Source organism: Urocitellus parryii, chromosome 3 (genome assembly GCF_045843805.1).
Source record: "Urocitellus parryii isolate mUroPar1 chromosome 3, mUroPar1.hap1, whole genome shotgun sequence".
Lineage (NCBI taxonomy): Eukaryota > Metazoa > Chordata > Mammalia > Rodentia > Sciuridae > Urocitellus > Urocitellus parryii.
Window position 1 is genome coordinate 135,084,364 of NC_135533.1, and position 27,834 is coordinate 135,112,197.

At 44.0% G+C, this 27,834-nt stretch overlaps 2 protein-coding genes across 6 annotated transcripts in view; both read left to right on the top strand.

The window, feature by feature from the left end:
• Mphosph9 (M-phase phosphoprotein 9) overlaps nucleotides 1–17,951 on the top strand; it is a 54,464-nt gene extending 36,513 nt beyond the window's left edge. For all 3 annotated transcript variants that reach the window (XM_026403014.2, XM_026403012.2, XM_026403013.2), the window contains 8 exons: nucleotides 5,002–5,136; nucleotides 6,209–6,384; nucleotides 7,342–7,488; nucleotides 8,780–8,900; nucleotides 10,322–10,425; nucleotides 11,272–11,519; nucleotides 11,798–11,866; nucleotides 14,572–17,951. In XM_026403014.2, coding sequence (XP_026258799.2) covers nucleotides 5,002–5,136; nucleotides 6,209–6,384; nucleotides 7,342–7,488; nucleotides 8,780–8,900; nucleotides 10,322–10,425; nucleotides 11,272–11,519; nucleotides 11,798–11,866; nucleotides 14,572–14,673 — 1,102 coding nt within the window. In that variant the 3' untranslated portion in view covers nucleotides 14,674–17,951. The remainder of the gene's footprint in view (nucleotides 1–5,001; nucleotides 5,137–6,208; nucleotides 6,385–7,341; nucleotides 7,489–8,779; nucleotides 8,901–10,321; nucleotides 10,426–11,271; nucleotides 11,520–11,797; nucleotides 11,867–14,571) is intronic.
• Nucleotides 17,952–22,011: 4,060 nt separating this feature from the next.
• The window catches only part of Pitpnm2 (phosphatidylinositol transfer protein membrane associated 2), a 127,156-nt gene continuing 121,333 nt past the window's right edge, over nucleotides 22,012–27,834 (top strand). For all 3 annotated transcript variants that reach the window (XM_026402925.2, XM_077796090.1, XM_077796091.1), the window contains exon 1: nucleotides 22,012–22,100. The gene's annotated coding sequence lies outside the window, so the exon portion shown is untranslated. The remainder of the gene's footprint in view (nucleotides 22,101–27,834) is intronic.

Here is a 27,834-nt window from a genome sequence, read left to right on the forward strand (position 1 = left end):
CATCTGTAGTGTCTCTCTATGTAAACATGTAAAGGGACCAAGTGTAGGTGCATCCCTGCTATTTCAGCTACTAAGGTAAGGCAGGAGAATCTCAAGTTCAAGGCCAGCTTGGACAACTTAGGGAGACCCTGTCTCAAAAATAAAAGGATAGGAACTGGGGATGTAGCTCAAGGTAAAGCATTTGCCTAGCATGTATGAGATCCTGTGTGCAATCCCTAGAGCTGGAAAAAAAAATCTAAAGGATATGTAACAAATAATTAAGATTTCATAATATTGGATGGCTATTGTGTGAGTATTACCTGCATGTCTATGCATGCTTGCAATATTTTATTATTTTAAGTGAACAGGAACCAATAAAGAATGAGCATTCAAAATATAAAAGAATTTTTACAGCCTAATAGGAAAAATACAACCTCCTCAGTAAAAAAAAATGGTAAAAGAATATCAATAAGCAATTTACAGAAATAGAAACCTAAATGGCTAATAGAAGTGAAGAGATGCACATTGTGATGAATAGGGAGGAAAGTACAAATTGGAACAGTAATAGGGTAGGGTCCTTGTCAATGAACTGGCCAGATGTACAACCTGATCATCCCAAAGTCCGGCAGAGATGTGAAGAAATAGGAACTCAAACTAGTGGTTGACTGGATGTCAGTGTAACTCATCTGGAGAGTGATTGACAATAGCCAGGAAGAGTGAAGAGGATGTATACACCCCAAATTCCATATTTCTATTCTTTTTTTTAATTCTAATTAGTTACACATGACATTAGGTTTTCTGTAGTGGTTGCATTTTGACACATTGTACACAAATGGAGCACAACTTCTCCATCCTTTGGCTGTACATGGTGCAGTGTCACACCAGTAGTGTAATTATACATGCATATAGGGTAATGATGTGTGTCGCATTCTACTGTCCTCCTCATCCTACAATCCCACTCCTCCCCTTACTCTCCTCTGCACAATCTGAAGTTCTCTCATTCTTCCCTATCCCCCACCCACTAGGGATCACATCTGCTGATCAGAGAAAACATCTTCTTTGTTTTTTGCGGGGGATTGGGCTTATCTCACTTAGCATGATAGTCTCTAGTTCCATCCATTTACCTGTAAATGCCATAATTTCATTCTTTTTTAAGGCCGAGTAATATTTCATTGTGTATATGTACCACATTTTCGTTATCCATTCATATGTTGAAAGGTATCTAGATTGGTTCCATAGTTTGGCTATTGTGAATTGAGCTGCTATAAACATCAATGTGGCTGTGTCACTGTAGTATGCTGGTTTTAAGTCCTTTGGGTATAAATCAAGGAGTGGGTGGTTCCGTTTCAAGTTTTCTGGGGAATCTCTATACTTCTTTCCATAGTGGTTGCATCAATTTGCAGTCCTACCAGCAATGTATGAGTGTACTTTTTGCTCACATCTTCGCCAACATTTATTGTTGCCTGTATTCTTGATGATTGCCATTCTGATTGGAATGATAAAAAATCTTAGAGTAGCTTTGATTTCCATTTCTTTGATTGCTAGAGATGATGAATATTTTTTCATATGTTTGTTGATCGATTGTATTTTTTCTGTGAAATGCCTGTTCAGTTCCTTAGCCCATTTATTGATTGGGTTATTTATTGATTCTTGATTTTACTTTTTGCGCTTTAGGAGTTTTGTTAAGAAAGTCAGGTTTCAAGCCAACATGATGAAGATTTGGGCCTACTTTTTTTTTTCTATTATGCACAGGGTCTCTGTTCTAGTGCCTAAGTCTTTGATCCACTTTGAGTTGATTTTTTGCAGGGTGAAAGAAGTTTAATTTCATTTTGCTACATATGGATTTCCAGTTTTTCCAGCACCATCTGTTGAATAGGGTATCTTTCCTCCAAAGAGTATTTCTGGTGCCTTTGTCTAGTATGAGATAACCATAATTGTGTGGGTTTATCTCTTTATCTTCTATTCTGTACCATTGGTCTACATGTCTATTTTGGTGCCAATACCATGCCGTTTTTGTTTCTATTGCTCTTTAGTATAGTTTAAGTTCTTATATTGTGATGCCTCCTGCTTCATTCTTCTTGCTAAGGATTTCTTTGGCTATTCTGGGTCTCTTATTTTTCCAAATGAATTTCATGATTACTTTTTTCTAGTTCTATGAAATATGTCATTAAGATTTTAATAGGAATTGCATTAAATCTGTATAACAGTAGTATGGCCATTTTGACTATATTAATTCTGCCTATCCAAGAGCATGGGAGATGTTTCCATCTTCAAAGTTCTTCTTAAATTTCTTTAGTGTTCTGTAGTTTTCATTGTAGAGGTCTTTCACCTCTTTTTTTTTTTTTTTAGATTTGAATAAATATAAATAAATAAATAAATAAATCTAAATAAATCCAGACTTTTTGGCACATGCCTATTATTCCAGGTATTTTATTTTTTTTTACAGCTATTGTGAATGGGATATTTATTGATTCTTGATTGTAGGAGTCTTGTTAGGGAAGTCAGGTCCTAAGCTGACATGATGAAGATTTGGGCCTACTTTTTCTTCTATTATGCACAGAGTCTCAGTTCTAATTTCTCTTGCAGTAGATTCATCACTTATGTATAGAAATGCAGCACATTTCCATTCTTTTTTAAAAATATTTTTATTAGTTGTTGATGTATCTTTACTTTACCTATTTATTTATGTGTGGTGCTGAGGATCAAACCCAGTGCTTCACACATGCTAAGCAGGCAGTCTACCACTGAGCCACAATCCCATCCCAGCACATTTCCGTTCTTAATTATTTACCTTAGATCAGTTTTTACATGTGTTAATTGTAGCATTGTTGAATGGTGATATATTAGAAACTAAACTGTCATAGCCAGGAAAGAGGATAAATAGCTTGCATTCATACTGTAGATAAGTGAGTAAAATGATAAACTGTACATATAAACATGGATAAATCACAAACATAATGGTGAGTAGAAAGAGCAGTGTTAAAAGAATGTATACATTATGCCCTTATTTAAATGCAGCTATATATATAAAATCTTATGTCTTACAATGAAAAACAAATATGGCAAGATCTTAGCATCTGTTGAAACTGAGAGTGGGTAGGTGGGTGCTTGTTGTGTAGTATTCTTTGTAATTTTCTAAGAATGTTTGAGTATTTCTTAATTTAAACATAGGAGGATCCAGGCTTGTTGGCACATGCCTATTATTCCAGTGACTCAGGAGCCTGAGGCAGAAGAATACTAAGGTCTAGACCAGCCTGGGCAACTTAGTGAGAACCTGACTCAAAATAAACAACAATAAAGAGGTTGGGATGTAGCTCAGGGCAGAGTGCCTGGTTCAGTTCCAGTGACTCGGTGGCAGTGCTTGCTGGCATGCTGAAGACCCTGGGTTAGGCTCCTGGCACTGAGTATTGACAGGGAAACAGGTAAGAGGTAACTCCTGTTGCTGTGAAAGGGCAGAGAGGAAGAGTAAGAGGGTGCTCTTGTCTCAGGGTTTGTTTTCTCCTTGAAGTTGGGCCTGAGGTTGTCAGGGGGCTGAAGGCTGGGAGTTTTGAGGTAGGTGGAGACAAGGACGGTGTAAAGAGTCACCTTGGAGGCCTAGAGCTCACTGATGACAGAAAGGCATGTGGCCAGCCAGTGATCCAGCTGAGATGGCGATAGTGCATCTGCACAGTGGTGACTTCCAGCAGCGCTCAGCTGTGGAGGTGTGGATTGGAAATGAGCTCGCCTTCACTTAGAAGGGTGGATTTGCTGCCAGTCAGATGGTGTGATGGAAGGTGCAAGGGGCAGGAAGTCAAGGCCCTGAGTAATCACGTGGACTCCAGAGCAGACACAGAGGAGCTGGGAGGAGTGGCGAATAGGAAGGAGTCTAGGGCTGGGGGCCAGTGCTGCAGTGATGCCCAGGTTAGGAGTCTGTAGTGTTGGTATTTTCTGGGGGGTGTGGTCTCTGGTGACAACAGAGTTCAGTGATGTCCTCCAAAGTGCATGATTAAGAGAGGGTCAAACCACTGACAAAGGCATCAGAAACATTCTTTGGAGGAAAGATACCCTACTCAACAGATGGTGCTGGAAAAACTGGAAATCCATATGTAGCAAAATGAAATTAAACTTCTCTCTTTCACCCTGCAAAAAATCAACTCAAGGATAGCTCCTGAAGTCACCTAGTGTGAGGGCAGCAGTAAGTGTGGAGCAGATGGGACAGGTTCAAAGTCTAGCAAAGGGCTTGGGGTTAACATATAAAGGTGTGAACCTCAGACAAGCAGGTTTTTTATGATAACACAGAGACAGTTATAATCTAGAACCGTGTGTGCTGCTCAGTACAGTTGTGCTGATGGCTACGTGTGACTATTGAAATTGATTAAATTAACTTTTCTTGGGGGCAGGGGGCGGGAGGTTGTTGGGGGTTGCATCCAAGGGCACTTTGCCACAGGTACATTCCCTACCCTTTTATTTTGAGACAGGGTCTAGCTAAGTTGGTGAGGCTGGCCTTGAACTGGAGATCCTTCTTCCTCACTCTCCCAAGTCGCTGGAATTGAGATCATGTTGTATCACTGTGCCCAGCTAAAGTTAACATTTTAAATTAGCTCCTAGGTCTCACTGGCCACTCTTCAGGTGCTCAGTGGCTGCTGTACTGAATGGTGCAAAAGAGAACATTTCTGGTTTTGTAGAAAATTAAATTGAACAGCATTGGTCTGAAGGAACAGGGACACTCTGCTTTATCTCCTTACCTTGATTGCTGCAGGGGAATAGAGGCTGTGGGGTGTGCTAGGAGGCAGCTAAGGGCGGTTGAGAGCTCTGAGTACCTGAATCTTAACTGCAATTCAGGAATATACAAGAGTAACAGAAACCCAAATCTTAAAATCATAAAATAGAATTCATATATCTAAAATAGATTATTACATGTGGTTTTTAAGTCATTGTACAAATATGTGATACAGCCTGAAAGCAGATCGACATTTGTGCAGTCTAAGTTGAAGTGTGGTCTAAAGCCAAGTGCAAACCTCTCAGCGTTTCTTGTTCTGATAGCACGCTGGCAACCTCAGATGTCAGCAGGCGGAAGTGGCTGATACCAGGCGCAGAGTATTCCATCTTCACTGGCCAGCCTCTGGACATCCAGGACAGGAAGGTGGATAATCAGCTGGAGGGAACCTATGTTCCTGGGTAAAATAACTGCCACAAGGCCCATTTACAAATGTTATGTTTTCTTAGAGACTTGGTTGCCTTTACATGTTCAGAAAGCTATAAAGAGCCATCTCTCCCCCACCCCCATCCCTTTTGCAGTGGTAGGGATGGAATACAGGGCCTTGAGCATGCTGGGCAAGAGCTCCACCACTGAGCTACATCCCTAGCCCAAGAGCCAACTCTTTGGTTCTTTAATGTCTTAATTTCAATGACCTAGTTTTTAATCTTACTTTGCCAGGCTAATTTTTCTTCCTTGGCTCTGCAGTGATTCCCTGCCTGTGCTCAGGGACACAGCGTGGGCTTGCAGGTTCTGACAAGAGATCCAGAGATCAAGCCCCCATGAATAAGCTCAGCCCTGTCCCTCAGGGTGCTAGACAAATGTATTTCTGCATGTGCAGGATGTTAAAGGATTGGGAAGCAATATATGCACGATCAGTTTTAAGCATTTTCATTATAAAGCATGAAACCTCATGGCTGAGATTGTAGCTCAGTGGAACAGCACTTGCCTAGCCCACGTGAGGCACTGGGTTTTATCCTCAGCACCACATAAAGATAAATAAATACAGGAATTGTGTCCATTTACAACTAAAAAATATTTTTAAAAAGCATATGTACTCATTGTGCAGTATAATTGTCTGCTCTCCTGTTACTCCATTAACGACCCAGAACTCTGTGTAGACCTCGCTTGATCTACTCCAAGAATTTAGAACGTTTATTTCTCTAGTTCTGGGGGCTGCAAGGGCAAGATCAGACAGCAGCATATCAGAGGCTTGGAGAGGGCCTTCTTCCCATGGGCGTCTGCACATAGCCTGCCCTTGGTGTTGGCCAGGGAGAATGCTGTCGTGTTTCCTTCTCTTTTTTAAATGAGGGTATTAATCCCATCATGAAGGTACCACTCTTGTGACTTCATCTAGGCCTAATTGCCTCCCCCAAAGCTTCACTCCTAAGTACCATCACTTAAGATTAGAATTTCAACCTGTACATTTGGGGGTGAGGCAGATGCATACAGGTATTCAGTCCATAGCACTTATAATTACAATTATTATTTAAGGTATTATTCTCCTCCTGAAAAGGATTCTTCTCCTGGAAGTTCACCAACAAGCTTCTTGATTAAAAAACAAAGAGAGACTTCAGACACACCGATCATAAAAGCATTAAAAGAACTTGATGAAGAAAAGATACTTAAAAATTGGGGGACACAGACAGAGAAAGAGGATACCTCAAGTAGTAAGTGTTTAGTTTATTCCTTGTTTAACAGACAGATTGATTTAAGTATTGTCCCTTTTCCCCCATTATATTACCTTCTTTAAAATTAAATTCTTGAATTAATATTGTGAAGTATTATTCAGCTTATGAAACTGCTGCTTCAGCCCCACTTCATAGACAATTGAATCTCCTATTTAATAATTTATCACAGTCCTGGCATAACATGTGCTTTTTATATAAAGCAAATTGCATATTATGTTTTGATTATTAAAAAGGCTTATGTGGCATTCTTTTTTTTGGAGGGGGGTAGTATAAGGGATGGAACTCAGGGCCTCATGCATGCTAGGCAGGTGATTTCCCACTGAGCTATACCCAGCCCTAATGTGGCATTCTTAAGGATGCTTGAAAAATGTCTACATACCTTTGTCTTGCATGCATGCACTAGAAAATTGTGTCAGACATTTAGTATTTTCAAAGTGAGGTGTAATGTTTCCTATTATTTCTTCCCTTTCTTAGTTATTGAGCATCTGTAAGAAGGATAAGAAGGGTCTCTAATGCTGTACGTTTTCACAGTTCCAGGTCACTAGTGCTTCTCTAGCTACCTGGGCCTGTGTGCTGAGGCCCGCCGCACGCCTTGCGTCTTTGGTGTTGCATCCCATAGCAGTGTCTCCTAGTAAATAAATTAGTAACCTACTTCCTAAAATAAACTCCTGAAAATTCACCTTGAATGCCAGTTGTAAACAGGAAGCCAGAGTGAATTCAGTATTAACTCCCATGTTTTTCTTCATCAGTCCTTTTCTATCATAGTGGTGCATTTACTAATAACTGTCACAGCTGTGATGGTGAGAAGAGGCGCTGTGAGCAGAGCATGTACTCAGTGAAGGCCTTGTGCAGGGTGACATCTGTGATAAAGGCAGGTAACTGAAAACAGGTTTGATCTGATTATTTTTTTTTCCCCCTCACATTTGTCTGCTACAGAATTAGTGAATTCTCGGCAAACTGAATCTTCAGTCAATGCAAATCCTTCCCCAGAGAAATGTGCTCAGCAGAGACAAAAGAGACAGAATTCTGCTTCACAGAGATCATCATCTTTACCACCTTCAAATCGTAAATCCAGTACTCCAAGTAAGGATTAGACATGTGTGTCTCTTGGGCTGGAGAGAGTGATGTCTGAGTTATGTGTGCTATTTCCTAATGGTAGAGTGCCCTGGGCACATGATGTCTAAACACAATCATTTTTTTTTTTTATTTATTTTTTTTTTTTGAGAGAGAGAATTTCAATATTTATTTTTCAATTTTCGGCGGACACAACATCTTTGTTTGTATGTGGTGCTGAGGATCGAACCCCAGGCCGCACGCATGCCAGGCGAGCGCGCTACCACTTGAGCCACATCCCCAGCCCTAAACACAATTATTTTTAATAAGTAAAATTGTCTGGTTGCACAGATACTGCCAGCATCACTTAAGAAATCTCAAGTTTATTTAGTTAGAGGGGAGTGAGGGGAGGGGAGGGGGCCTGGGGGGTAGGAATGATAGTAGAATGAATTAGACATTATCATCCTATGTGCATATATGATTACATGACCTGTGCAACTCCACATCATGTACAGCCAGATGAATGAGAAGTTAATACTCCACTTATATATGATGTGTCAAAATGCATTTTATTATCATGTATAACTTATTAGAATTTTAAAAATGAGCTTTCACAAAAAAAGAAATCTCTTAAAGTTTATTTTATTTTTTATTTTTTTTTAATATTTTTTTAGTTGTAGTTAGACATAATACCTTTATTTTATTTATTTATTTTTATGTGTTGCTGAGGATCGAACCCAGGGCCTCAGATGTGCTAGACGAATGCTCTACCACTGAGCCACAACCCCAGCCCCTCTTAAAGTTTAAGTGAGATATTTTTGTCTGTCCAATAAATTATTTGCAACGGATACCACTTCAAAGATTTTGATGGTAGTAGACAGTTATTAAAAATTCATTCCAACAAATCAGTTCATGCTAGTCTAAAAACAGAAAGTGCTCTCATATATTTGACCTCAGTTACTTGGGATCAGTCACCTCTTCTTGGCCATTTACAGGTTTGTTTTAAAATTGAGGCATTGGATTTCTGTGCTCAGTTCCTCCCTCACGACAGCTGAGGACTTGTCCTCACAGTGCCATGCGGGTGTTGTGGGGGTGTTTGCTCTGCATTGCTTTCCCAAACATCAACAGGGGTTCCCTCTAGATGTCAGGGTTATAGGTTATTTTTAAAACATTTTTTGTATTCTTGTTTATCTCTCAGGAAGTTTTACAATGAAATTGTATTCTTTTTAAAATTAGGAAAAAGTCATCTGCTGAAAAACTTTGTTCTGCTAACATAATGCATGTTAAAGGAAAAGAATATTTTCTCTGTTTTCTTTTTTAGCAAAAAGAGAGATTATGTTAACACCAGTGACTGTGTCTTATAGTCCAAAGCGATCCCCTAAAGAAAATTTATCTCCAGGATTTAGTCATCTACTTAGCAAAAACGAAAGCAATCCAATTAGGTAAGTTCTTCAAAACTGGAATAGAACATACATTACTGATTTTTAAAATGTCAACTTATGCCTCTGGCTGTCAGTAATTTTTCAGTTACCAGTGGGAGTTCTGTGGGTTTAAATCATTTACATCAAAGTCATAGTAAAAATAAAACACTACAGTGTGAGGAAACAGTTCTTAACCATGTAAACTTGCTTCTGCTAGACTTTTTAGTACCACCTCAGCATCCCATGCAGCTTTTGGATGTAGGACAAGTTTTTTTTTTTTTTTTTTTTTTTTTAATTTTCTGAAAAGGTTTTATGACACAGGGAAACTTTTGAACCATTTGAGTTAGAACATGGGCTGCACAAGGATGGCCTTGGCACCAGATACAAGTTCACCTGCTCCTGAGCAACTGTCCTTTCCATGATAGGGGCAGGCCTTGGGGAGGGGAGGACCTTGCTTTCTGGTCCATAAGGTTTCGGGAGGTCACTTAAGCACACTGAACCTCAGTTTTTTCTTCTTAAGCAGGGTTGGTATCGTTATTACCATTTATTATTTAACACTGTTATAAAATGAGATGACATAGCTGGGTACAGTGGCACATGCCTTTGATCCCAGTGACTCAGGAAACTGAGGCAGGAGGATCTCAAGTTCAAGGCTAGCTGCAGCAACTTAATAAGGCCCTAAGCAACTTAGTGAGACCCTGTCTCAAAAAGTGTTAGGGATGTGGGCTCAGTGGTAAAGTGCTCCTGGGTTTAATCCTCAGTACCGGTGGGGTTGGGGATGAAATTACATAATGTTTGGGTAAATGCTTTAAGTCTCTAATAAGTAAATATATATACATACATATATATTTTTGGGTGGGGGGAGGGGGGTAGTCCTGGGGATTGAACCCGGAGGTACATAACCACTGGCCCACCTCCCCAGCCCTTTTTTATATTTTATTTAGAGACAGAGTCTCGCTAAGTTGCCGAGTTTGGCTTTGAATTCACGGTCCTCCTGCCTAAGCCTCCAGAGATGCTGGGATTATAGGCATGTGTCACCATGACCAGCTCTAGTAAGTAAACATAATTTGTGTTAAAAAATAATCATTTGAAACAGGAATGGTGGTACATGACCGTGGTCCCAGCTACTCAGGAGGCTGAGGCAGGAGGATCATAAGTTCTAGTCTAACCTCAGCAACTCAGAAAGACCCTGTCTCAAAATAAAAAAAATAAAAACGGCTACGGATGTAGCTCAGTGGTAGAGCACCCCTGGGTTCAATCCCCAGGACCAAAAACGAAAATAAATATTTGATTTCAGTTTTAGAAGATCACGTGACCAGCTTTTTTAAAAGAAGAAACTATATAAATATGTGACTTAACTGGATGCAAGCTCATCTTTCTAGTGGAGATAGGGAAAATTAGTTAACATTTTTTTCTCACAAGTAACTTGCTTCATTCAATAGATTTGATATGCTTTTGGATGATTTAGATACTGTTCCTGTGTCCACATTACAACGAAATAATCCAAGAAAACAGCTCCAGTTTGTTCCTCTAGACGACTCAAAAGGTATCTTTTCCCACAAAATTATTACCTATGGGGGTAGTCATTTTTTCCAAGAGTCCAGTATCTTTTCAAGTTCTAAATATTGTCTCGTGATATCCTATGCTCACATATTTTCTACTCCAGGGTCTCTAAAAGCAAGCATTCGTGATGCTTCATATTGTTTTTTTTTTTTTTTTAAAGAGAGAGTGAGAGAGGAGAGAGAGAGAGAGAATTTTTTTTTTTAATATTTATTTTTTTTTAATTCTCGGCGGACACAACATCTTTGTTGGTATGTGGTGCTGAGGATCGAACCCGGGCCGCACGCATGCCAGGCAAGCGCGCTACCGCTTGAGCCACATCCCCAGCCCCAGCTTCATATTGTTATGTCAGTGCTGTTATTCTCATTGGAAAGTTGGGATGCTGAGATATGGGGATGTTAATGTTTAATTACCAGGGCTGTACTTTCCAGTTATTCTCTTTACTTTTAAACTCTATAATTTATAAGCAACTTAGGCTTTGGGTAATTTTTTTTCTTTTTTCTCATTGTATTTGAGTTTGGAATAAGATAATATATATGATGAAATCACTCGTGTAGGCCCTCAGGATATTAACTGTTCAGGGTTGGTTTATGTCCACTAGAACGTGATGAGTTTTGTTTAGTTTTTAAACTTTTTTTGTTGCTTTGAGTTTACTTGAAGTCCAGTTACATTTATGTAGCATTTGCTTAAGGGAAATTCCCTTCACTTAGGGAAGCTTGAGGGTTGACAAACTAAGAGTAAGGCTTGTAGAGTTCCTTTGAGAAGAAGCACTGAGTACTATGTATGCTCGCTTTTGGGAAAATTGATAAGAAATTTCTTTGTTTTCTGACAGAAAAAAGATATTTAGAAAATGCCACTGACAACCATGGTAATCATAACTCTTGCTCTGAATCCTTGCCAAATGGAATGAAGAAAGCATCTGTGAGATCGGCCTGGGAGAAGAATAAGTCAGTTAGCTATGAACAGTGTAAGCCTGTTTCAGTAACACCACAGGGTAATGATTTTGAGTATACGGCAAAAATTAGGACCCTAGCTGAAACGGAACGATTTTTTGATGAACTTACAAAAGAAAAGGACCAGGTAAAATTAAAAATATTTTTTAAAAAATATTTCTCTGAACTAAGTGCTTATGTCTAAGAACTAGTTAGAAGGGAATTATTGAGTCAGCCTCTACCCAGGGAATTACCCCAGTACTGAAGGTCACATATTAGAAATATAATTGACAGAAGAAACTCACATTAAGCCACAATGGACAAGAAGAAAATATAAGGCTGAAGTCTTTTCCTTCCATTCTATGTCATAAACCTCTCCAGTAATTAGAATAATTTTGTTTTTATTTAAATTTTTTGTGTTAACAGATTGAGGCAGCACTAAACCGAATGCCTTCTCCTGGAGGAAGAATCACTCTGCAGACAAGATTAAATCAGGTGGGATGTCTGGCTGGACTCTGCGTTAGAGGCTTAGTGCTAGTTGGTGCTCCACTTATCCAGGGCAGTAAACTCAGGGCACACTGAAGCAGTGTGACACTTCTTGGTGGTTATAGTCATTTTATAACTAACTGTGTGCGGGCTTTACATGCTAGCTTTTAGGAGTGAAAACTGATTTTACCTTTAGGCTTAAGGAAAATGGTGTTCATATCATTATAACTTGGGAACAAATGGCAGTGTTTTATGTTTTTTTTACATTTTTTTTTCCGGTGTTGAAGATGGAACCTAGGGCCTCTTCCATGCTAGGCAAGTGCCCTACCCCTGAGCTACCTTCCCCAGTCCAGTGAGCACCTTTGAACAGATTTCACATTGTTAAGCTCATGCCCTTATGTTAAGTCTCATTTTCTGTTTGCCATCCCATCTCTGCCCATATCTGACATTTTTTTTTGAAGCCCTTCCTGTGTGGTAAGCTTGGGAAAAGCTGCATTTTTGCAGTTGGAATGACCTTAGAGGTTAAAAAGGGCAAAGAGCTAGAGAAAAGCTCTGATTCCATTACCAGGCAGGAGGTGGTGCAGGCATTGTGGCTTCTGTACATCTTTTCAAAGAGAATTATGAAATGATGAGACATTTTTAAAAATCTGCTTTTAGTAATATTGTATACATGACAGCAAGTATATATCTCTTATTGCTTTCCAGTGCCTTAACTTCAGTTAAAGTTCATTTTCAGAAAGAACCAAAGAAAATAGGACTTTTTCTAGGGCTTGTACTCTACCTTCCATTTTTTCTTTCATTTTTTTAATGTTCTGAATTTTTTATTGAATAATTTATAAGAATCAATATAGGAAACTCTCAAAATAGTTTAGTAGGAATGCAGAAGGAAAACTGGATACTCTTACTATAAACCAATCTGAAATACTTAATAGATTTTTATATAATGAACATTGTAAGTTATTTCTGGCTCTTAAAATAAGATTTAAAGGGCATTAGTTTTTGTGCATGCATGTCAGTGCTGCTTCAATCCACTAAAAACAAATGATAGCAAAAAAAGGGTCTGAAGATGTTCACATGATTCATAAGTGAAAAAAGAGATGAGAAATGTTCAGCTTCACAAATGAATAAGAATGGTACACATTTAAACAAAGACATCAACTTTTTATTAGCAGGAATTTTTTGGGCAGTGGTACCAGGGATTTAACTCAGGGGCACTCAACCACTGAACTACATCTCCAGCTCTATTTTGTATTTTATTTAGAGACAGGGTCTCACTGAGTTACTTAATGCCTTCCTTTTGCTGAGGCTGGCTTTGAACTTGCGATCCTCCTGCCTCAATCCCCCGAGCTGCTGGGACTATAGACATGCACCACTGTGCTTGGTTTATTAGCAGGAATTTTTTAGAAAATGAATTCTTAGATGTAGAAAAGTTTATTTCCATACACAGCAGGTAGAAGTAGAAATTGTCTCAAACCTTCTGGAGTACAATTTGACATATATCCAAACCCTCAGAATTTTACATTTCTTCAAACCTAACACTTTTTTACTTCTGGGGATGATTCCTAAGGCAGTATTTACAGATACTGCAAAGAGAAATGTTTAAGAAATATATTGTTCCAGGCGTGGTGGTACATGCCTATGAATCCCAGTGACTCAGGAGGTTGAAGCAGGAGGATTACAAGTTCAGAGCCAGCCTCAGCAACTTATCTCGAGGCCCTGTCTCAAAATAAACGTAAAAAAGGTTGGTATTTGGCTCAGTGGTAGAATACATTTGGGTTCAATCCATGGTACCCAAAAAAAGAAGAAAAAATGTATTGCAATCTTATTTATGGGATTAAAAATTCTGAGCAACCTAAATTTCTATTAAAACTTTTTTAAAAATTCCTGGTTTTATATATTATCAGTGATGGAATAGTGTTTATTAATTTAAAAGGGTATTGTAGAAATATATTTGATAGCATGGCAAGAAAGTTCAAATGAAAAATATTTTGAAATATTAATTTGATTTAAGTTTGATTCTGTTTTTATTTTTTTAAAGTGTGCCTATATACAGAAAATGTATTTTACGTGTTTAAATTAAACAATAGTTAAATCAGGTTTTGTTTTTTGTTTTTGGTATCAGGAATTGAACCCAGAATGCTTTACCACTATTTCCCCAGCCCAATTTATTTATTTATTTATATTTTTATTTTTTTGGTACTGAGGACTGAACCCAGGGCTCTTACCACTCTGGCTTTGAACTTGTGATCCTCCCGAGCTGCTGGGATTACAGGCATGTGCTACCTCACAATGCTGTTTTTTTCCTTTTTTAACTTAGAAATTTTTGTCTAAAGAAAGCTATTTGATTTTGTGTAAGTGGGATACAGCACTGATCTCATATGCCCTGCTCTTGTACTGTTCTCATTTTGTCACAAAGCAGTATCCCTTTCTGGTTGGCTCTCCTGCTATTTCTGTAATTTCCATATACTGAATGTGCCAGACATGTTGAGACTATTATAAAGGGCAGCAGTTATTTTAAAGGGTTGAGAAGCCTATTCATATTGTTTAGTTTAAAATAAATCAATAAGACGATTTGTGTTGAAAGCAAAATAATCTGCAATCTTAATGTTTATATTAGCTCTTTTGCTACAAGAAAGGTCAGTTTTGTGGTAATAATAGAACCAACAAAGGTGATGTAGAATTCTCATTACTCTTTCCCCATTATTTTCACCTAGGAAGCCTTGGAAGATCGTTTGGAAAGGATCAACCGAGAACTGGGCTCAGTTCGAATGACACTAAAGAAGTTCCATGTTTTGCGCACCTCTGCAAATCTTTGAGATTTGTAGCCATTAAATTTTGAGACATTTTGTTTGCACTAATGTATAATTATGCACTCAGAAGAGGCGAGCTATTTTGTACTGTTTCTAAGCCTTCAAACAGTAGTTTTACAATCATGCTATTCTTACACCTGCTATTTTATACTTCAGATGGCCACATATTTTCAAGATATTTTTGTTATGCTCAGGAATCTCTTCTATATTTTACTATTTAAAAAGCATTATTTTTAAATAGTATATCTTCAATTTATATCGAGAATAAGGAAATGTAAACAGGGCAGGCAGCTTGTTTCTAAACAAATAGTGTTGTCCTTTTACAATGAACTTTGCACACCAGTTTTATAAACTTGTTCTACATTGTAAATATAACTCATTTTTTTTTATAAAAATAAATGCTTAACAGCTTCCATAACGACAGACTAACACATGCTGAATACATTTTAGCATACCTTTCAGTGGTGTGGAGGTTTACAAAAAATGATGATACAAGTCCTATTGGAAACATGTTTTAAAGTAACTATCAGATAGTAATACTGGATTATTGGAAAGTTTTGAAGGCTCCATAAATATTAGTCATTTTATTTCCCTAAAACCTTATTGTTTATGAGGAAATAAATAAACAGAGGGATATAATTCTCTAATTTTGTCTCGTATATAGTACTTTGAAAAAGCAATTGGAGAGCTGTAGGCCTCTGCTCCCCATTCTAATCTGACTTGTATCCCCTGGACAAGAAAGGCATGGGTAAAGCCTTGATGAGACACAGGGACATACCCTAGCCATCTGTGTCACCCCACGAGGAGCCAGTGGGACCCTGGTTTCCTTACAGCAGGTGACTTCGGCTGCCAGTCAGTTATCTTCCAGGCCTTTTCACCCCTCTCCACCTCCTCCACCCATGCCAGAAGAAAAAGCAAATACTCCAGTTGTCTGTGCTTCAAGATCCCATGGTTTGGACCAGTGCTCTGCCTGTTTGTGGACAGGGAATGTGTCAACAGAACCTGCTGCCGTTGCTTGACCTGGCTAGAGGGCTGCAGCCCACTGTCTGGGCAGTGCTTCCTGGTTCAGAAGCAGCCTGTGGGCAGCAGCAGGTTAGGATGGCACTGCTTAACCTCCAAAGTTTTTGCTGGCCAGTCAGACCTAGTGCCCACACATTCAAGCTCAGCATGAGTTGGTAAATAGACTGATTAGACACAGGGACATAAACAGAACTGATTCCCACTGGCAGTGCTCAGGTTCTAAATCCTGGTTTGCTTTTGAGCGTTTTCTCCCCCTTATGTGGCTCTTAAAAATATGTATTTACAGTGCACCAATTCCACTCAATGACTCCTCAAGGTATGCATGCCTTCCTGCAGGATATCCAGTGGTTGTTGAGCACCTTTCACCCACATCACCTGTCTGATCTCCAGGGCTAGGCCCACATCCCTGCTCCCTTCTCCCTGTGGGGATTCTTAGGCAGGAAGAAAGACCCTTGGGACGGAGCACCTGAACTTTTGCACTCAGCTTCTGCAACCAGTTGAAGACTTTGAGCTAATCAGAATTACTTATCAATAGAATGAAGTGCCTTCCTTCTTGATTTTGTCTTTTAGCCCCCCACCCCAAACTTCTAGTTAATAGTAAAGAAGAAGTTCATTTTAACAGCTTGGGTGTAAACCTAGTAAAGGTGTTGGCTTTATTGGTGATATTCCCTTTAGTGTGTGTGTATATATGACATTCAAAACTAACTAAAACGGGTGCAGTGATGCATGCTTGTAATCCCAGCAGCATGGGAGGCTGAGACATGAGGATTGCAAAGTTCAAAGCCAGCCTCAGCAATTTAGTGAGACTCTGCCTCAAAATATATATAAATAAAAAAAGGGCTGGGGATGTGGCTCAGTGGTTAAACACTCCTGGCTTCATTCCCTTGTTATCTCCCCCCCACACACACTCAAAAAAAATAAAAAATTGGTAGAATATTTCATTGTCCCCTACTTTAAAAAAATTTTGTTGTTGTTGTTGATGGATATTTATTTATTTACATGTGGTGCTGAGGATTGAACCCAGTTCCTCACACATGCTAGGAAAGCATTCTACCACTGAGCCACAACCCAAGCCCTGTCCCCTACTTTTATTGTAAAGACTACTACATTCTTAAGAGTAAGGAAGTTGTCATTTCTTGCCAAGGAGTTATCTTCTGAGTAGCCTATAATTGGCTTATTCCAAAAAAGGCATTAAGCTCCATCAAAACATCTTCTGTGCCTCTCCGAAAGCATATGCTTTCATTTTTGAAGTGTGTAATAGATTGGAACTATCAGTTACTTATTTTAAAAAAAAAATTTATTCTTTTTTTTTTTTTTCATAGCTGTAAAGAAGGGACCCCAGGGACATTCTTATAGCTGTCTTTCCCTAGGTGATGAATATCTTAGGAATGCTCCAGGGGAACACACGTGGGCCTAAGGTAGGAAAGGTGGCAGTCTTAAAGAGCATCCATTATTACCCCAGGGAGGTAAACTATTTTTGTTGCTGGGGCTGTGTTTCAGTGGAAAACCAAAGTGAACCTTCCACTTCTGGGAAGTGCCTTCTAAAATGCAAATGGCAAGTCACCTCTCCTGAGGTCCAGTTTTGCCCTTTTCTTCCCCATACAGAGCCTATCTGCAGGAGCCAGCAGTGGCTCCTGGCCACATCTCCAGCTGGAGCTGGAGCAACTATAGCTCACAGCCAAGCTGAGGCAGTGCACAGCTGGGCACAGGGGTTGGAGAGGGGAGACTTCGAGCCAGGCAGACCAAGGTCACACCATGGCTCAGGTCTGCTTTCCCCAGCTGTGATAGGATCCCTTTCATTAATGAAGTTCTGTCAAGGGCCTGGTGCTTAATAAGTGTGCATAAATAATACCTTCAGATTCAGTATGAGTTAAGTGGGGTTTTAAGGGAACAGTTGCTTTTGCTCCTGCCCCCCGTGATACTAGGAATTGGACTCAGTGCCTCACACCTGCTAAGCAAATGCTCTACCACTGAGCCACAACCACAAGCCAAAAAAGGGTTTTTTGTTTTGTTTTGTGTTATTGGGGATTAAACCAGTTGGTTCTCTACAACTGAGCTACATCCCACCCAGCCCTTTTTACTTTGTTTTGAGGCAGGGTCTCTAAATTGCTCAGGCTGGCCTCCAACTTTCAATCCTCCTGCCTCAGCCTCCTGAGTCACTAGGATTACAGGTGAACTCCACCATTTCTTTTAAATAGGATTATATCCAAAGCAATGACCTAAAAAAAAAAAAATACATCTTCTGTTGGCATTTCTGTTGGGGGTCTAAGATGGTCTTGCTCCTTGAAAAGAAAGTGAGAAAGCGAGAGAAGGGCAAGTAAGAAATCGAGTAAGAAATGAAGGGAAGAGACCAGGCAGAGATCCACACAAAGCTTTATTTCAAAGCTGACAAATAAAGGCCGTCTTTCTATAGAGAGGAGAGAGGCCCCGGGATGTTTGGAGGTTCAGCTTTTGTGGGGTAGGGGTTTGGAGTTGGAGCTATGGCACTATGGGATAGGTTTAGGGCTAGGCAGGTGGGAATGGCATGGGATTGGTTTAGGTTGACGGCATCATGGGGCTTTCCAGAGCAAAGGGGTCCTGTCCTTCTGAGATTGGCTTAGGGTTATGGTACCATGGGGTAAGTCACTACCTAGGGGGTGGGGGTGGGGAGTTCAGGTAAGAGGAAGTACAGGAAAGTGAAACTTAATATCTTGTAGGATGGCAGTTAACATTTAAAGTGGCTGCTCAATGTTAAATCAAGACCCTATTGATTTGAAATAATCACCCTTTGCATGAAAACGTGGGTTTTCTTGAGTCTAAAGGAACGTTCCTCTGGTGTGGGTTTTGTTGTTCTTAATGACTAAAAAATTTAAAATGGATAACCTATCAAATGTTAGTTCAGACAGTAGTTTGATCTTAATAAAATTGGTGATTTGGGAATTTAGAAATAAATACAGATTGTTTTCCTAAAAGTTATTGCCACTGCAATAAAAATAACTTTTCCTTCAAGTGTTCCATGAGTAGACCTCTACAGGTGATGGGGTGGCCTTGAACAGGACCATGTGAAGGAAGTACCAGCCACTGGGCCCCTAAAGATTTAGAGAGGGGGCTGGGGATGTGGCTCAAGTGATAGCACGCTCGCCTAGCATGCACCACATAAATGTAAAATAAAGATATTGTGTCCACCTTAAAAAAAAAATTTAGAGATGACCACTTGGAAATTGATAACCAACCAGAGAGTGTTTGCCTTTTAAATTCCAGGAAAGTCAGGTGATTTGGTGAATGCTGTTTGAATTCGGAACATTTTATTACATGTATAGATGAAAGGTTTATATGTAATAAAATGAAAGGTTTAAATGTAATAAAATTAGACATTTCATCCTTTTAATTTTTAAATAATAACAGTTTTTACTAAATTTTAATGTTTATTTGCTCTGCATGTCTGAGAACCAAGCTTTAAAAAATAAATGTAGCTGGGTGTGGTGGCTCACACCTGTAGTCCCAGCTACTTGGGAGGTGGGAGGATCACTTGAGTCCAGGAGTTCAAGACCAGCCTGGGCAACGTAGTGAAACTCAGTCTCAAAAAAAAAAAACTGGGTATAGTGGTGCACACCTATAATCCCAGCGTCCGGGGAGGCTGAGGCAGGAGGCTCACACATTCAAAGCCAGCCTCAGCAATTTAGTGAGATCTTTTCTCTTCTCTAAATAAAATATAAAAAGGGCTGGGGATATTAACTCGGTGGCTAAGTGCCCCTGGGTTCAATCCCCGGTATTAAAAAAATAATAATAAAATAATTAATTAAAAATAGATGTATATCTAGAGCCCTTTAGGAATCATAAAGGTAAATCATATTTGTCATAAGTGAAATATGTCTGGTTATGAGACTTTTTGGGTCTCACTAAACTGATTATATTGCACAATTTTGCTGGAAATAATTTCCTGCCCTGTCAAGAGCTCTGGTTTGATAATGTATTAAAAGATACCAGTATTCTTAGGGCCTGTTTCTAAGCCTTTTCTCATCTGATTTGTGCTTTATCTCAGTAGAGACCTCAGCTCTATGAGGAATCAAGCCATAAATTTGCACTTGCTGGACGTTGTGTACCATGTTGTCACTATGACTACAGATTTCAAGGACAATTATGTATTTAACACTTTCACAGTGACCAATAATGTGAAAAAAATGCTTCACATATAGTGCTCTGATGGGTAGAAGATGACAGTGCTTGTTGCAGTTGCTTTAAATCTATAGTCAAACATTGGAGTAATGAGTCATCAAGCTCCACGAGACCAGGGATCATGTCATCTTTCTCAAATATGGCACATATGGACATTTAATAAATATTTGTGGATGTGAACTGTCTTATGGTATTAGTGTATTTATTCATACCTACTTTGGAGGTACTGGGAACTGAACCCAGGGATTCTTACTTCAGAGCTATATCCCAAGCCCCCCCTTTAAATATATATATTTTAGTTGTAAATAGACATTTATTTTTTTATTTACTTGTATGTAGTGTTGAGATTTGAGCCCAGTGCCTCACACTTCTTAGGCAAGGGCTGTACCACTGAACCACAACCCCAGCCCTCTCTAGCCCTTTTTTATATTTTGAGAGGGTCTCATTAGATTAATGAAGCTGGCCTTGAACTTGTGATCCTCCTGCTTCAGTCTCCCAGTTGCTGGGATTCAGGTGTGTGCCCCCATGCCTGGCTGAGATAGTTTTTAATGGTGTTTTAAAGTCTCAGGCATATATAAGTCCTTGAAGTTACCTCATTTGTGTATAGACATCAAAATGCTACAGCAGGGACTAGGGTGTAGCTCAGTAATAAAGCATTTGCCTAGCATATGTAAAGCCCCAGGTTCAATCCCCAGCACTGAAAGAAAAAAAAGTTATAATGGGGACTGTAGCACAGTGGTAAAATGCTTGCCTAACTTGCTGGGCCCTAGGTTTAGTTCTCAATGCTGGGGAACGTTTTAATAAAATGCTACAATGATGTTCTGTCTCGGAGCTCAGTTCCTACTGACTTAACAGAGCAAAGTTTCAAAGAGCCTCACCCTGGAAGTGCTCCAGAAATCAATCTTATTGCACTGATGGAGGGAAGGAACTGAGGGGGCAGTATTTGATGGAACACCTTTACCCACCTTGGATGGGAGGGCAGTGGTGGCTCTCCTGGCCCTTTCAGGTTGAACATCTGCCCACAACCCAGAGGGATGAATAGACTGTGTGGTTGGCACTCCTTTACTTTGTCTCAACACATCCCTTATTTTTAATTTTGTTGGGGGGAATACTGGGGATTGAATCCATGGGCTCTTTATGCCTGAACATTTCCAGCCCTTTTTATTTTTTCAGACAGGATCTCACTAACTTGCTAGGGCTTCACTTATTTTCTGAGGCCATCCTGGAACTTGCATCTCCCTACCTCAGCCTTCTGAGTTCCCAGTCAGTGGGATTACAGGCATGAGCCACTGTGGGGCCACCGTGCCCAGCTTGGACCTCTTTATTTTCATCTTATGCTTGCCCTTCCAGGGAAGTATTCCACACTCTCTAGGCCACATAAAGTGATACAAAGTGATGGCTCCACTAAGTTCCATGACTTCAGGTTTTGGCAAATGGTCTGTCCTAGCTCAACCTAAATGCACACTTCCTGTTTTCCTGTCAGTCTCACCCAAGCACCCTGTTGGTCTCTCCATGTGCCAGGCGGAGGCCTGTCGGGATGGAACACCAGGGGCGAGCTGCCTCTGCGCCTCGCTCAGCTCCTTTCGCAGGTGGGGACCAGGGCTCCGAGCATCCTGAGCATCCTCCCCGGCGATGGCTGTCCCGTGCTGATGGCCAGCAGGCGCCCCGGGCCTGCTGGGGTCTTGGGGAGGACCCAGCGCGGGTTGGCGCGGGTCCGGGTCCGCAGCCGTGCACGCAGGTGGGGCTTCGCCCGGCCGCCTCCGGCCCGCGCCCCCATCCCAGTGCCCGGGCGGCCTCGCCGGCGGCTCCCCGCTTCGCCACTGATTCCGGAGCGTCGTTTTCAAAGGCGAGCTGTTAGGAGCCGCCGCTCCGCGACACTCGGGCGCCCCGGCGAGCCGGGTTCTTCCGGCGGCAGCGGCCGGGCCGGAGGGACGCCCCGCGCCGCTCCCCCGCGCGGCCGGAGGAGGCGCCGCGCCTCGGCGAGTGGGGGAATGCGAGCTGCGCGCGCGGGCAGCGGCGGCTGAAGCGCAGCGGGGCGCGGAGAGTCGGCCGCGCGGCCCCCGGAGCAGCGGCGCCCCGACGGCCCGGAGCATGCCCGCCGCCCGGCCGCTCGCCCAGGGCCAGCCGGCGGCGGGGGCGCGCGGGGCCGTGGGGCGCAGCCGGCCGGGCCGGGGCCGCGGGGCCCGCGCTGCACCGGCGGCGGCGTGAGGCGGCGGCGGCCCAGCGCGATCGGAGGGACTAGCGGCGGCTGCGGGCGGGTGAGTGACCGCCGGGCCGGGGCGGAGGGCGGCCGTGCGGCCCGCGGGAGCCCGGAGCGCCCGGCCGAGGCCGAGGCTGGGCGGCGGAGGGCGTGGCGAGGGGACCCGCGGCCCGGCGCGTTGCCGAGACCCGGGGCAACGGCCGGGCGGCGTAAGGGCGATCCCCGCCCCGGGGCAGGTGTCGCGGCAGCCGGGGGGCAGGTGCGTGCGCAGCGCCGGGCCCCGCACCCGGGGAGGCGCGAGCCGGCAGCCCGGAGGCTCGGTTTCCGCGGGCTTCTGCCGGGCCCTGGCTGGGTGGGCGTCGAGGACCCCAGGATGGGCTGTGTCTCTCTCTCCCGCCTTACTGGGAGGTGCCTGCTCGTCCTAGGGCCGGCAGCTTCCTCTTCCACCACCCTGCATCCTTTCTTATCAGTGGTGGGGTTTGGGGGCGGCCTGGGGAGAGGGAAACTTTAGTGTCCCCCTTCCTCAATGTGCACTGATCCCCACCCCACATCCTAAATGGACATCCCAAGTAAACACAGTGCCTGCCACACTGATGCCATTCCAAGGCAGGTCCTCTAGCATTGTCCCCTTTCAAGGGACTTGCTGCTCCTGCATAGAAATCCTAGGCTCCTCCTCCCCCACCCCTCCTTATCTCCGAAACACTGTGGCCTACCTTCCCCCTCTCTGCCTGAATCTGGATGCTTCAGGAGCATCTTTCTTTGTCCACTGCCAGCTCCTCCCCTGCCTCTGGGAGTCAGCAGAACTGTTGGGGTAGCAGACGTGCTCCCCCAGGTCCCCCACCCTGCATCTCAGGGGAAAAGGTGGTCAATACTCTCTTCTCTGAATCATCCCTCGCACCCAAGCCAGACTCCTCTTGCTGCTCTGAACCCCACTGCAGTTTATCTCTGTGGCTCTTATCACTGTCTGCCTTATTTTATAGTTACTTTTGTGCCTGGCTTATCTCCTCTCCTGGACTGTGAGCTACTGGGGTGGAGTTTGATTCATCTCTGGCCCCCAGCCTGGGTCAGCATCCTGTGTGCAATCGGGGCCTGTGGGGTTTAGGGCCTGCATGGAGCAGAAACCCCTCTGGGCTTTCCTCAGGGACTCTAGCTTGCCTGGCTCAGGGACTGTTGTGGGTCAGTTCTCCCATTAAGAGACTGTACTCTGATTGGAATAGCTATCCAGCTCTCTCTCACTGCAGAGAGCCACAGTGAGTTAGGAAGAGCTGTTGTAGGGAGTGACTTGCCAAGGGAACAGGACAGCATATTCACTGCTGGAGAGATGGCCAGGTCCTGACTGTGAGTTCTTCAGGTGGTGAGTTGAATGGCTTATCTGCTAATACTTGGGAGGCACCCGGGTAGAGAATCGACCATGGGAACCAGGAGATCTGGTTTGCATGCCTGGCCTGCCCCCTAACTTGCTGTTAACTAAGTCACTTGGTTTTTCTTGGTCTTGTTTGCTCCTTTCCAAACCTGGGGCCTGGGGATGTGGCTAGTGGTAAAGTGCTTGCCTGGCATGTGAGGTCCTGGTTTGGATCCCTGATACTGCCCCCCCCCAAAAAAAAAGAGGGTGGGGGAACCAAATTTGAAAGAAAATTCATCTGCATGTACAAGGCCCGAGGATCTGGGACCCATTCACCATACCTGTCCCCCGCCACCATGTCATCCCTCACACTCCATGCTCCAGCCCTCCCAGGCTATCTCTAGGTTTTCCAAGGCGTGGTGCTCCTTCTCTGTGTGCCTCACCTCTTCAGTGATGGGGACCCAGTTTGCTTTCCCTGGCCTTCCCAGCTAGAGTCGACCCCCTCTGCCTTTGCTCCTCCCCAACCCCTCTTGCCTTTCCATGTGCCTCCCCGTGGACTGTGAGCTTCCAGGCAGTCGTGGTAAATTCTCTTTCTCTGTCCCCAGTGCCTGGTGTGCAGTAGGCACTTGGGAAAATGTAGACTAGGTGGTGAGATTGGCCTGGATAGCCCCTGAGAGCCCTTCTTGGCCACAGCCCGGAGTGTCCCTTCTCTGTCACATTGCCTTCCTCCCTGTCCTGAACCTGTTTGAACACCAGGCAGTGCTCTCCTAAAAGCCCTTCTGGTTAAGGCCAGGCGGCTTGGTGTTTGAGAAGACCCAGTCATGGAGGATATGCAGTTATTCAGAGAGATAAAAGGGGAAGTGGCTGCTCCTCTCTTGTTCGGGAAGGATGCTGGGGGCTGTGTGCTCTGGTGTGCATGGAGGACAGCGATAGTGCTCTGGGGTCTGTTTGCACAGGCAGAGGCTGCTGTTGGTGACCATGTGGTCAATCCAAAGTGAGCTTGGCGGGATCTTCCCTTTGCTTGGCTGAGATCAAACCCTTTGCAGACAGTCTCCCCGGAACCTGTTTAACCCCCTGCCTTCCGAATGCGTGTAGAGCTAAGTGGTCTTTGCAGAGGTCATTTGGTCTTTGTTTATGTTACTGAATACCCTGGGATGTTATCAAAAAGAGGTGTCACAAATCCCTGTCTGGTCTGTTCTAAAACCATGATCTGAGGCATTGCCGCCTCTGCCGACAGCTTCTGACAGTGTTTCTTATGAAAACTTGGTTTTAGAATTTAGGGCCAGGCAAACTTTGCCTTCCCTGGGAAACTAAGCTGCTTTCTCCTTTGATAACGAAAAGAAAGTGGGGAAGGAAAGCATGTTCTGCTGGCATGCCCTGCCCCGTACCGTGGTGCCCAAAGGCCAAGTACCCTGCAGGTGGGTGGTTCCTGCAGAGAAAGAAGTTGAGACACAGGGACATCAACTGTTCTGAGTCAGATTTGTATTCATTTCTATCCGACTTTTTCTATACACATTGTCTTTTCCTTCCTTCTTTCCTTCTTTCCTTATTTATTTATGCGGTTCTGGGAATTGAACCCAGGAGTGCTTTACCACTGTGCCGCATCCCCAATCCTTTTTTGTTTATTTTGAGACAGGGTCTCCCTTAGTTGCTAAGGCTGGTTCTCAAACTTGTCGTCCTTCTGCCTCAGCCTTCTGAATAGCTGGGATTACAGGCATGCGCTGCTTCAGCTGGCTCTGTGCTCTTTATAAGTCATCAAAAAAGGTTTCTGGAAAACAGTGGACAGATAGTGAATTGATACAGGAAGTCACTTTTCACCTAACCCCTGCTTCTGTCACAGCAGCGTGGCTGGGGAGATGTGTTCTCAGCACCCCAGGCTGTGTGTAGCAATTGTTGCTTGAAGGCAGGGTTCAGCAGGCAACTGCCTTTCTGGTTGAGGAGATCAGGATTGGCTTTTTGGGAGAGGGACACTTGACTGGTCTCAGCAAGAGTCTAAAATCTGGGGTGTTCACAACACCCCGTCAGAACATCTGGTGGGAAAGGAGAGAAGTGCTCCAGAGCCTCCCGCAGGGAGCCAGGCTTTGCCTTTTTCAAATCCTCTATGGCTTTGACACAGGGTCTGAGCTCATCCCCCCCTGCCAGGGAGGAGAGACTGAGGGGGACAGAACTGACCTTGCACAAGCCACTATGCCAGCCTGGGACCACGGTGCCTTGTGACCAGGTGGCTCCTCCTTTATGTGGAGGCTGGCGCTGGCCCTGTACATGGGTCCTTTCTTTCTGGACAGTGGGTATAAGGGCGCTGGCTTCCTTAGGCCCAGCCCAGCCAACACCAGGACAAACCTCTGCCAACCTCTGTGGCCAGAGATGGGCAGAGCTGTGTAAGGAGGGCAGGCTGGCGTTCACTCCAGGCGCTCATTGGGAACAGCCCTTGCCAGAAGATAAAGCAGAAGTAAACCAAGAGGCAGGGATCCACTAACAGGCCACCAACCAGGCAGTCACCCTGTGGAAGAACCCTCTGCTTGGTGACGCCCCGCGTCCGTCACAGCTTTCTTGTGAGTGCCCCTGACATCAGGAGCAACAGCAAAGGGAGTCGTGGGTGGGGAGGAGCAGGGAGATGCTGAGGCTGGTGGAACTCAGATCTGGAGAGACAGCTGGGACTGCTGTCAGGCGTGGGCATGCCAACCTGCAGCCACAGAGCAGGTGGCCCTTCGGAGCAGAGCACCTCTGTAGGAGGGCACATGGACAGTTGAGTCTCGTCACTCCTGGTAGTTGTATTCCACAGTCACCCGAACTCTGATGATGCCAACCCGAGCCTCTGCTGGGCCAACGAAGTTTCTGTCAGTTGACGAACATGCAGCCTTACCTCACGTGCATTCCTGTCAGAAGACACCTTATTTAAGGTGTTTATTGGACGTTGAACCTGTGGCCAGCAGCCTGGGACCTGTGCCTAAAGGAAGCCCGTTGAGCACACATGGGACCTTCTTGTCCTCTGGAATGCAGCCTGTGGCCTTAAGCCTGGGGACCTTTGAGAACAGTGAAGTCACCAACAGAAAGCATAGACATGTGACAAACAGGGACCTGAGCAGGGCAGGGCAGGACGCTTGCTTTCAGCCGGAGCTCAAAGGAGAAGGCGGAGTGTGGCCCTGTTCCACCTCAGCACAGGCCACCCACACTTCCTGTCAGTGTGCACAAGTTTGACCATGAACCTGAGAACACTAAGCATTGATTTGGGGCTTGCGATTAAATTGTAATGACAAGGTGAATCCACAAGTATGGGATTCACAAATACTGAGGATCTGCCGTCTTGGACATCACGTGTGTCCCCTCATGTCTCCAGCCAGGTCAGGGCATGCTGCTGCCACCCCGCCAGTTCCTGGTGAACGAAGGCCCAAGCCCAAGGCTGTTGGGCAGGTCCTTGCATTTGCTCATCATAGGCGCTGGGTGGGGAAAGGAGGCCTGTCCTCTCCACTTCCTGCTGGCTGGTGCCCATCCCCCCTCTCCAAAGTGGAGGAGGGACTCTCCTCATGCACAGGAGGTGACAGCACTCAGTGTGAACCTGGGACACATTGTCTTTGCTGTGAGGAGCTGAGAAGCAGGCCTGGGCCCAAAGGAATGACCCTCTTAAGGAGGTGTTTCAGGCCACCGTGGGACTTCCCACAGCCCCTTGCCTCAATCCTGGCTTTGACGCCTGGACTTCAGCTTCCGTGTGCCCCACTGAGACTTGGTGCCAGGTCCTGCAGGTTGCCATTCCTTCTCTTCAGGCTGGTTCTCGCTGGCAACTAGGGGCTCCCAGCCAGGTCTGCCCTCGAGCCTGCTGTGGGGTGCACTGCTGTGGGGGATGGGGTTGGAGTCAGGCCCTGCGGCCTCTGGCCCGCCTGGGGCAGGCCCACCTGGCCAGACACTAGCAGCTTGGGACAGAGACAGGGGTAGAGGTGTGTGAGGCAGTAATAGGTGGTCATTCCAGGTCTGTTCTGAGGGAGCAGCTCCCATGGCCCAGAGGCAGGGCTTGCCACAGGTGCAGACAGGCGCCTATGGCTGGGCTGGAGGCTGTCCCCTCCTGCTGGGGGCCGGTGAAGTGCTCTCCCTGGCACTTTGTAAAAATTGACTTTTCACTTGCACATTTTTTCCCCCATCCAGAGGGAGAAAAACCAAGCATTTTTTGCAATTAGAACTTTCCGCACTTGGGTAATCAAACTGAAAAAAGCATTTAAGCCCTTTGAAAACCGCACATAAGTGAGGCTGGGGAGAAGGGGTGGGGGCGCCCTCAGCGGGTGGCCAGACGCGCAGGCAACTCGGCGGGTTGTCGTGTGAGGAAATAATCATTTCACATTTATTTGGGGTTTGCTGGTTGCAGCATATTTCAATTAGTTCGTCAGTGCTGTGCATCTGACAGGCCAAACGTTTATTGTGGTTGGACCATCTGGGAGGTGGGAGGCCCACAGCCTTCCCC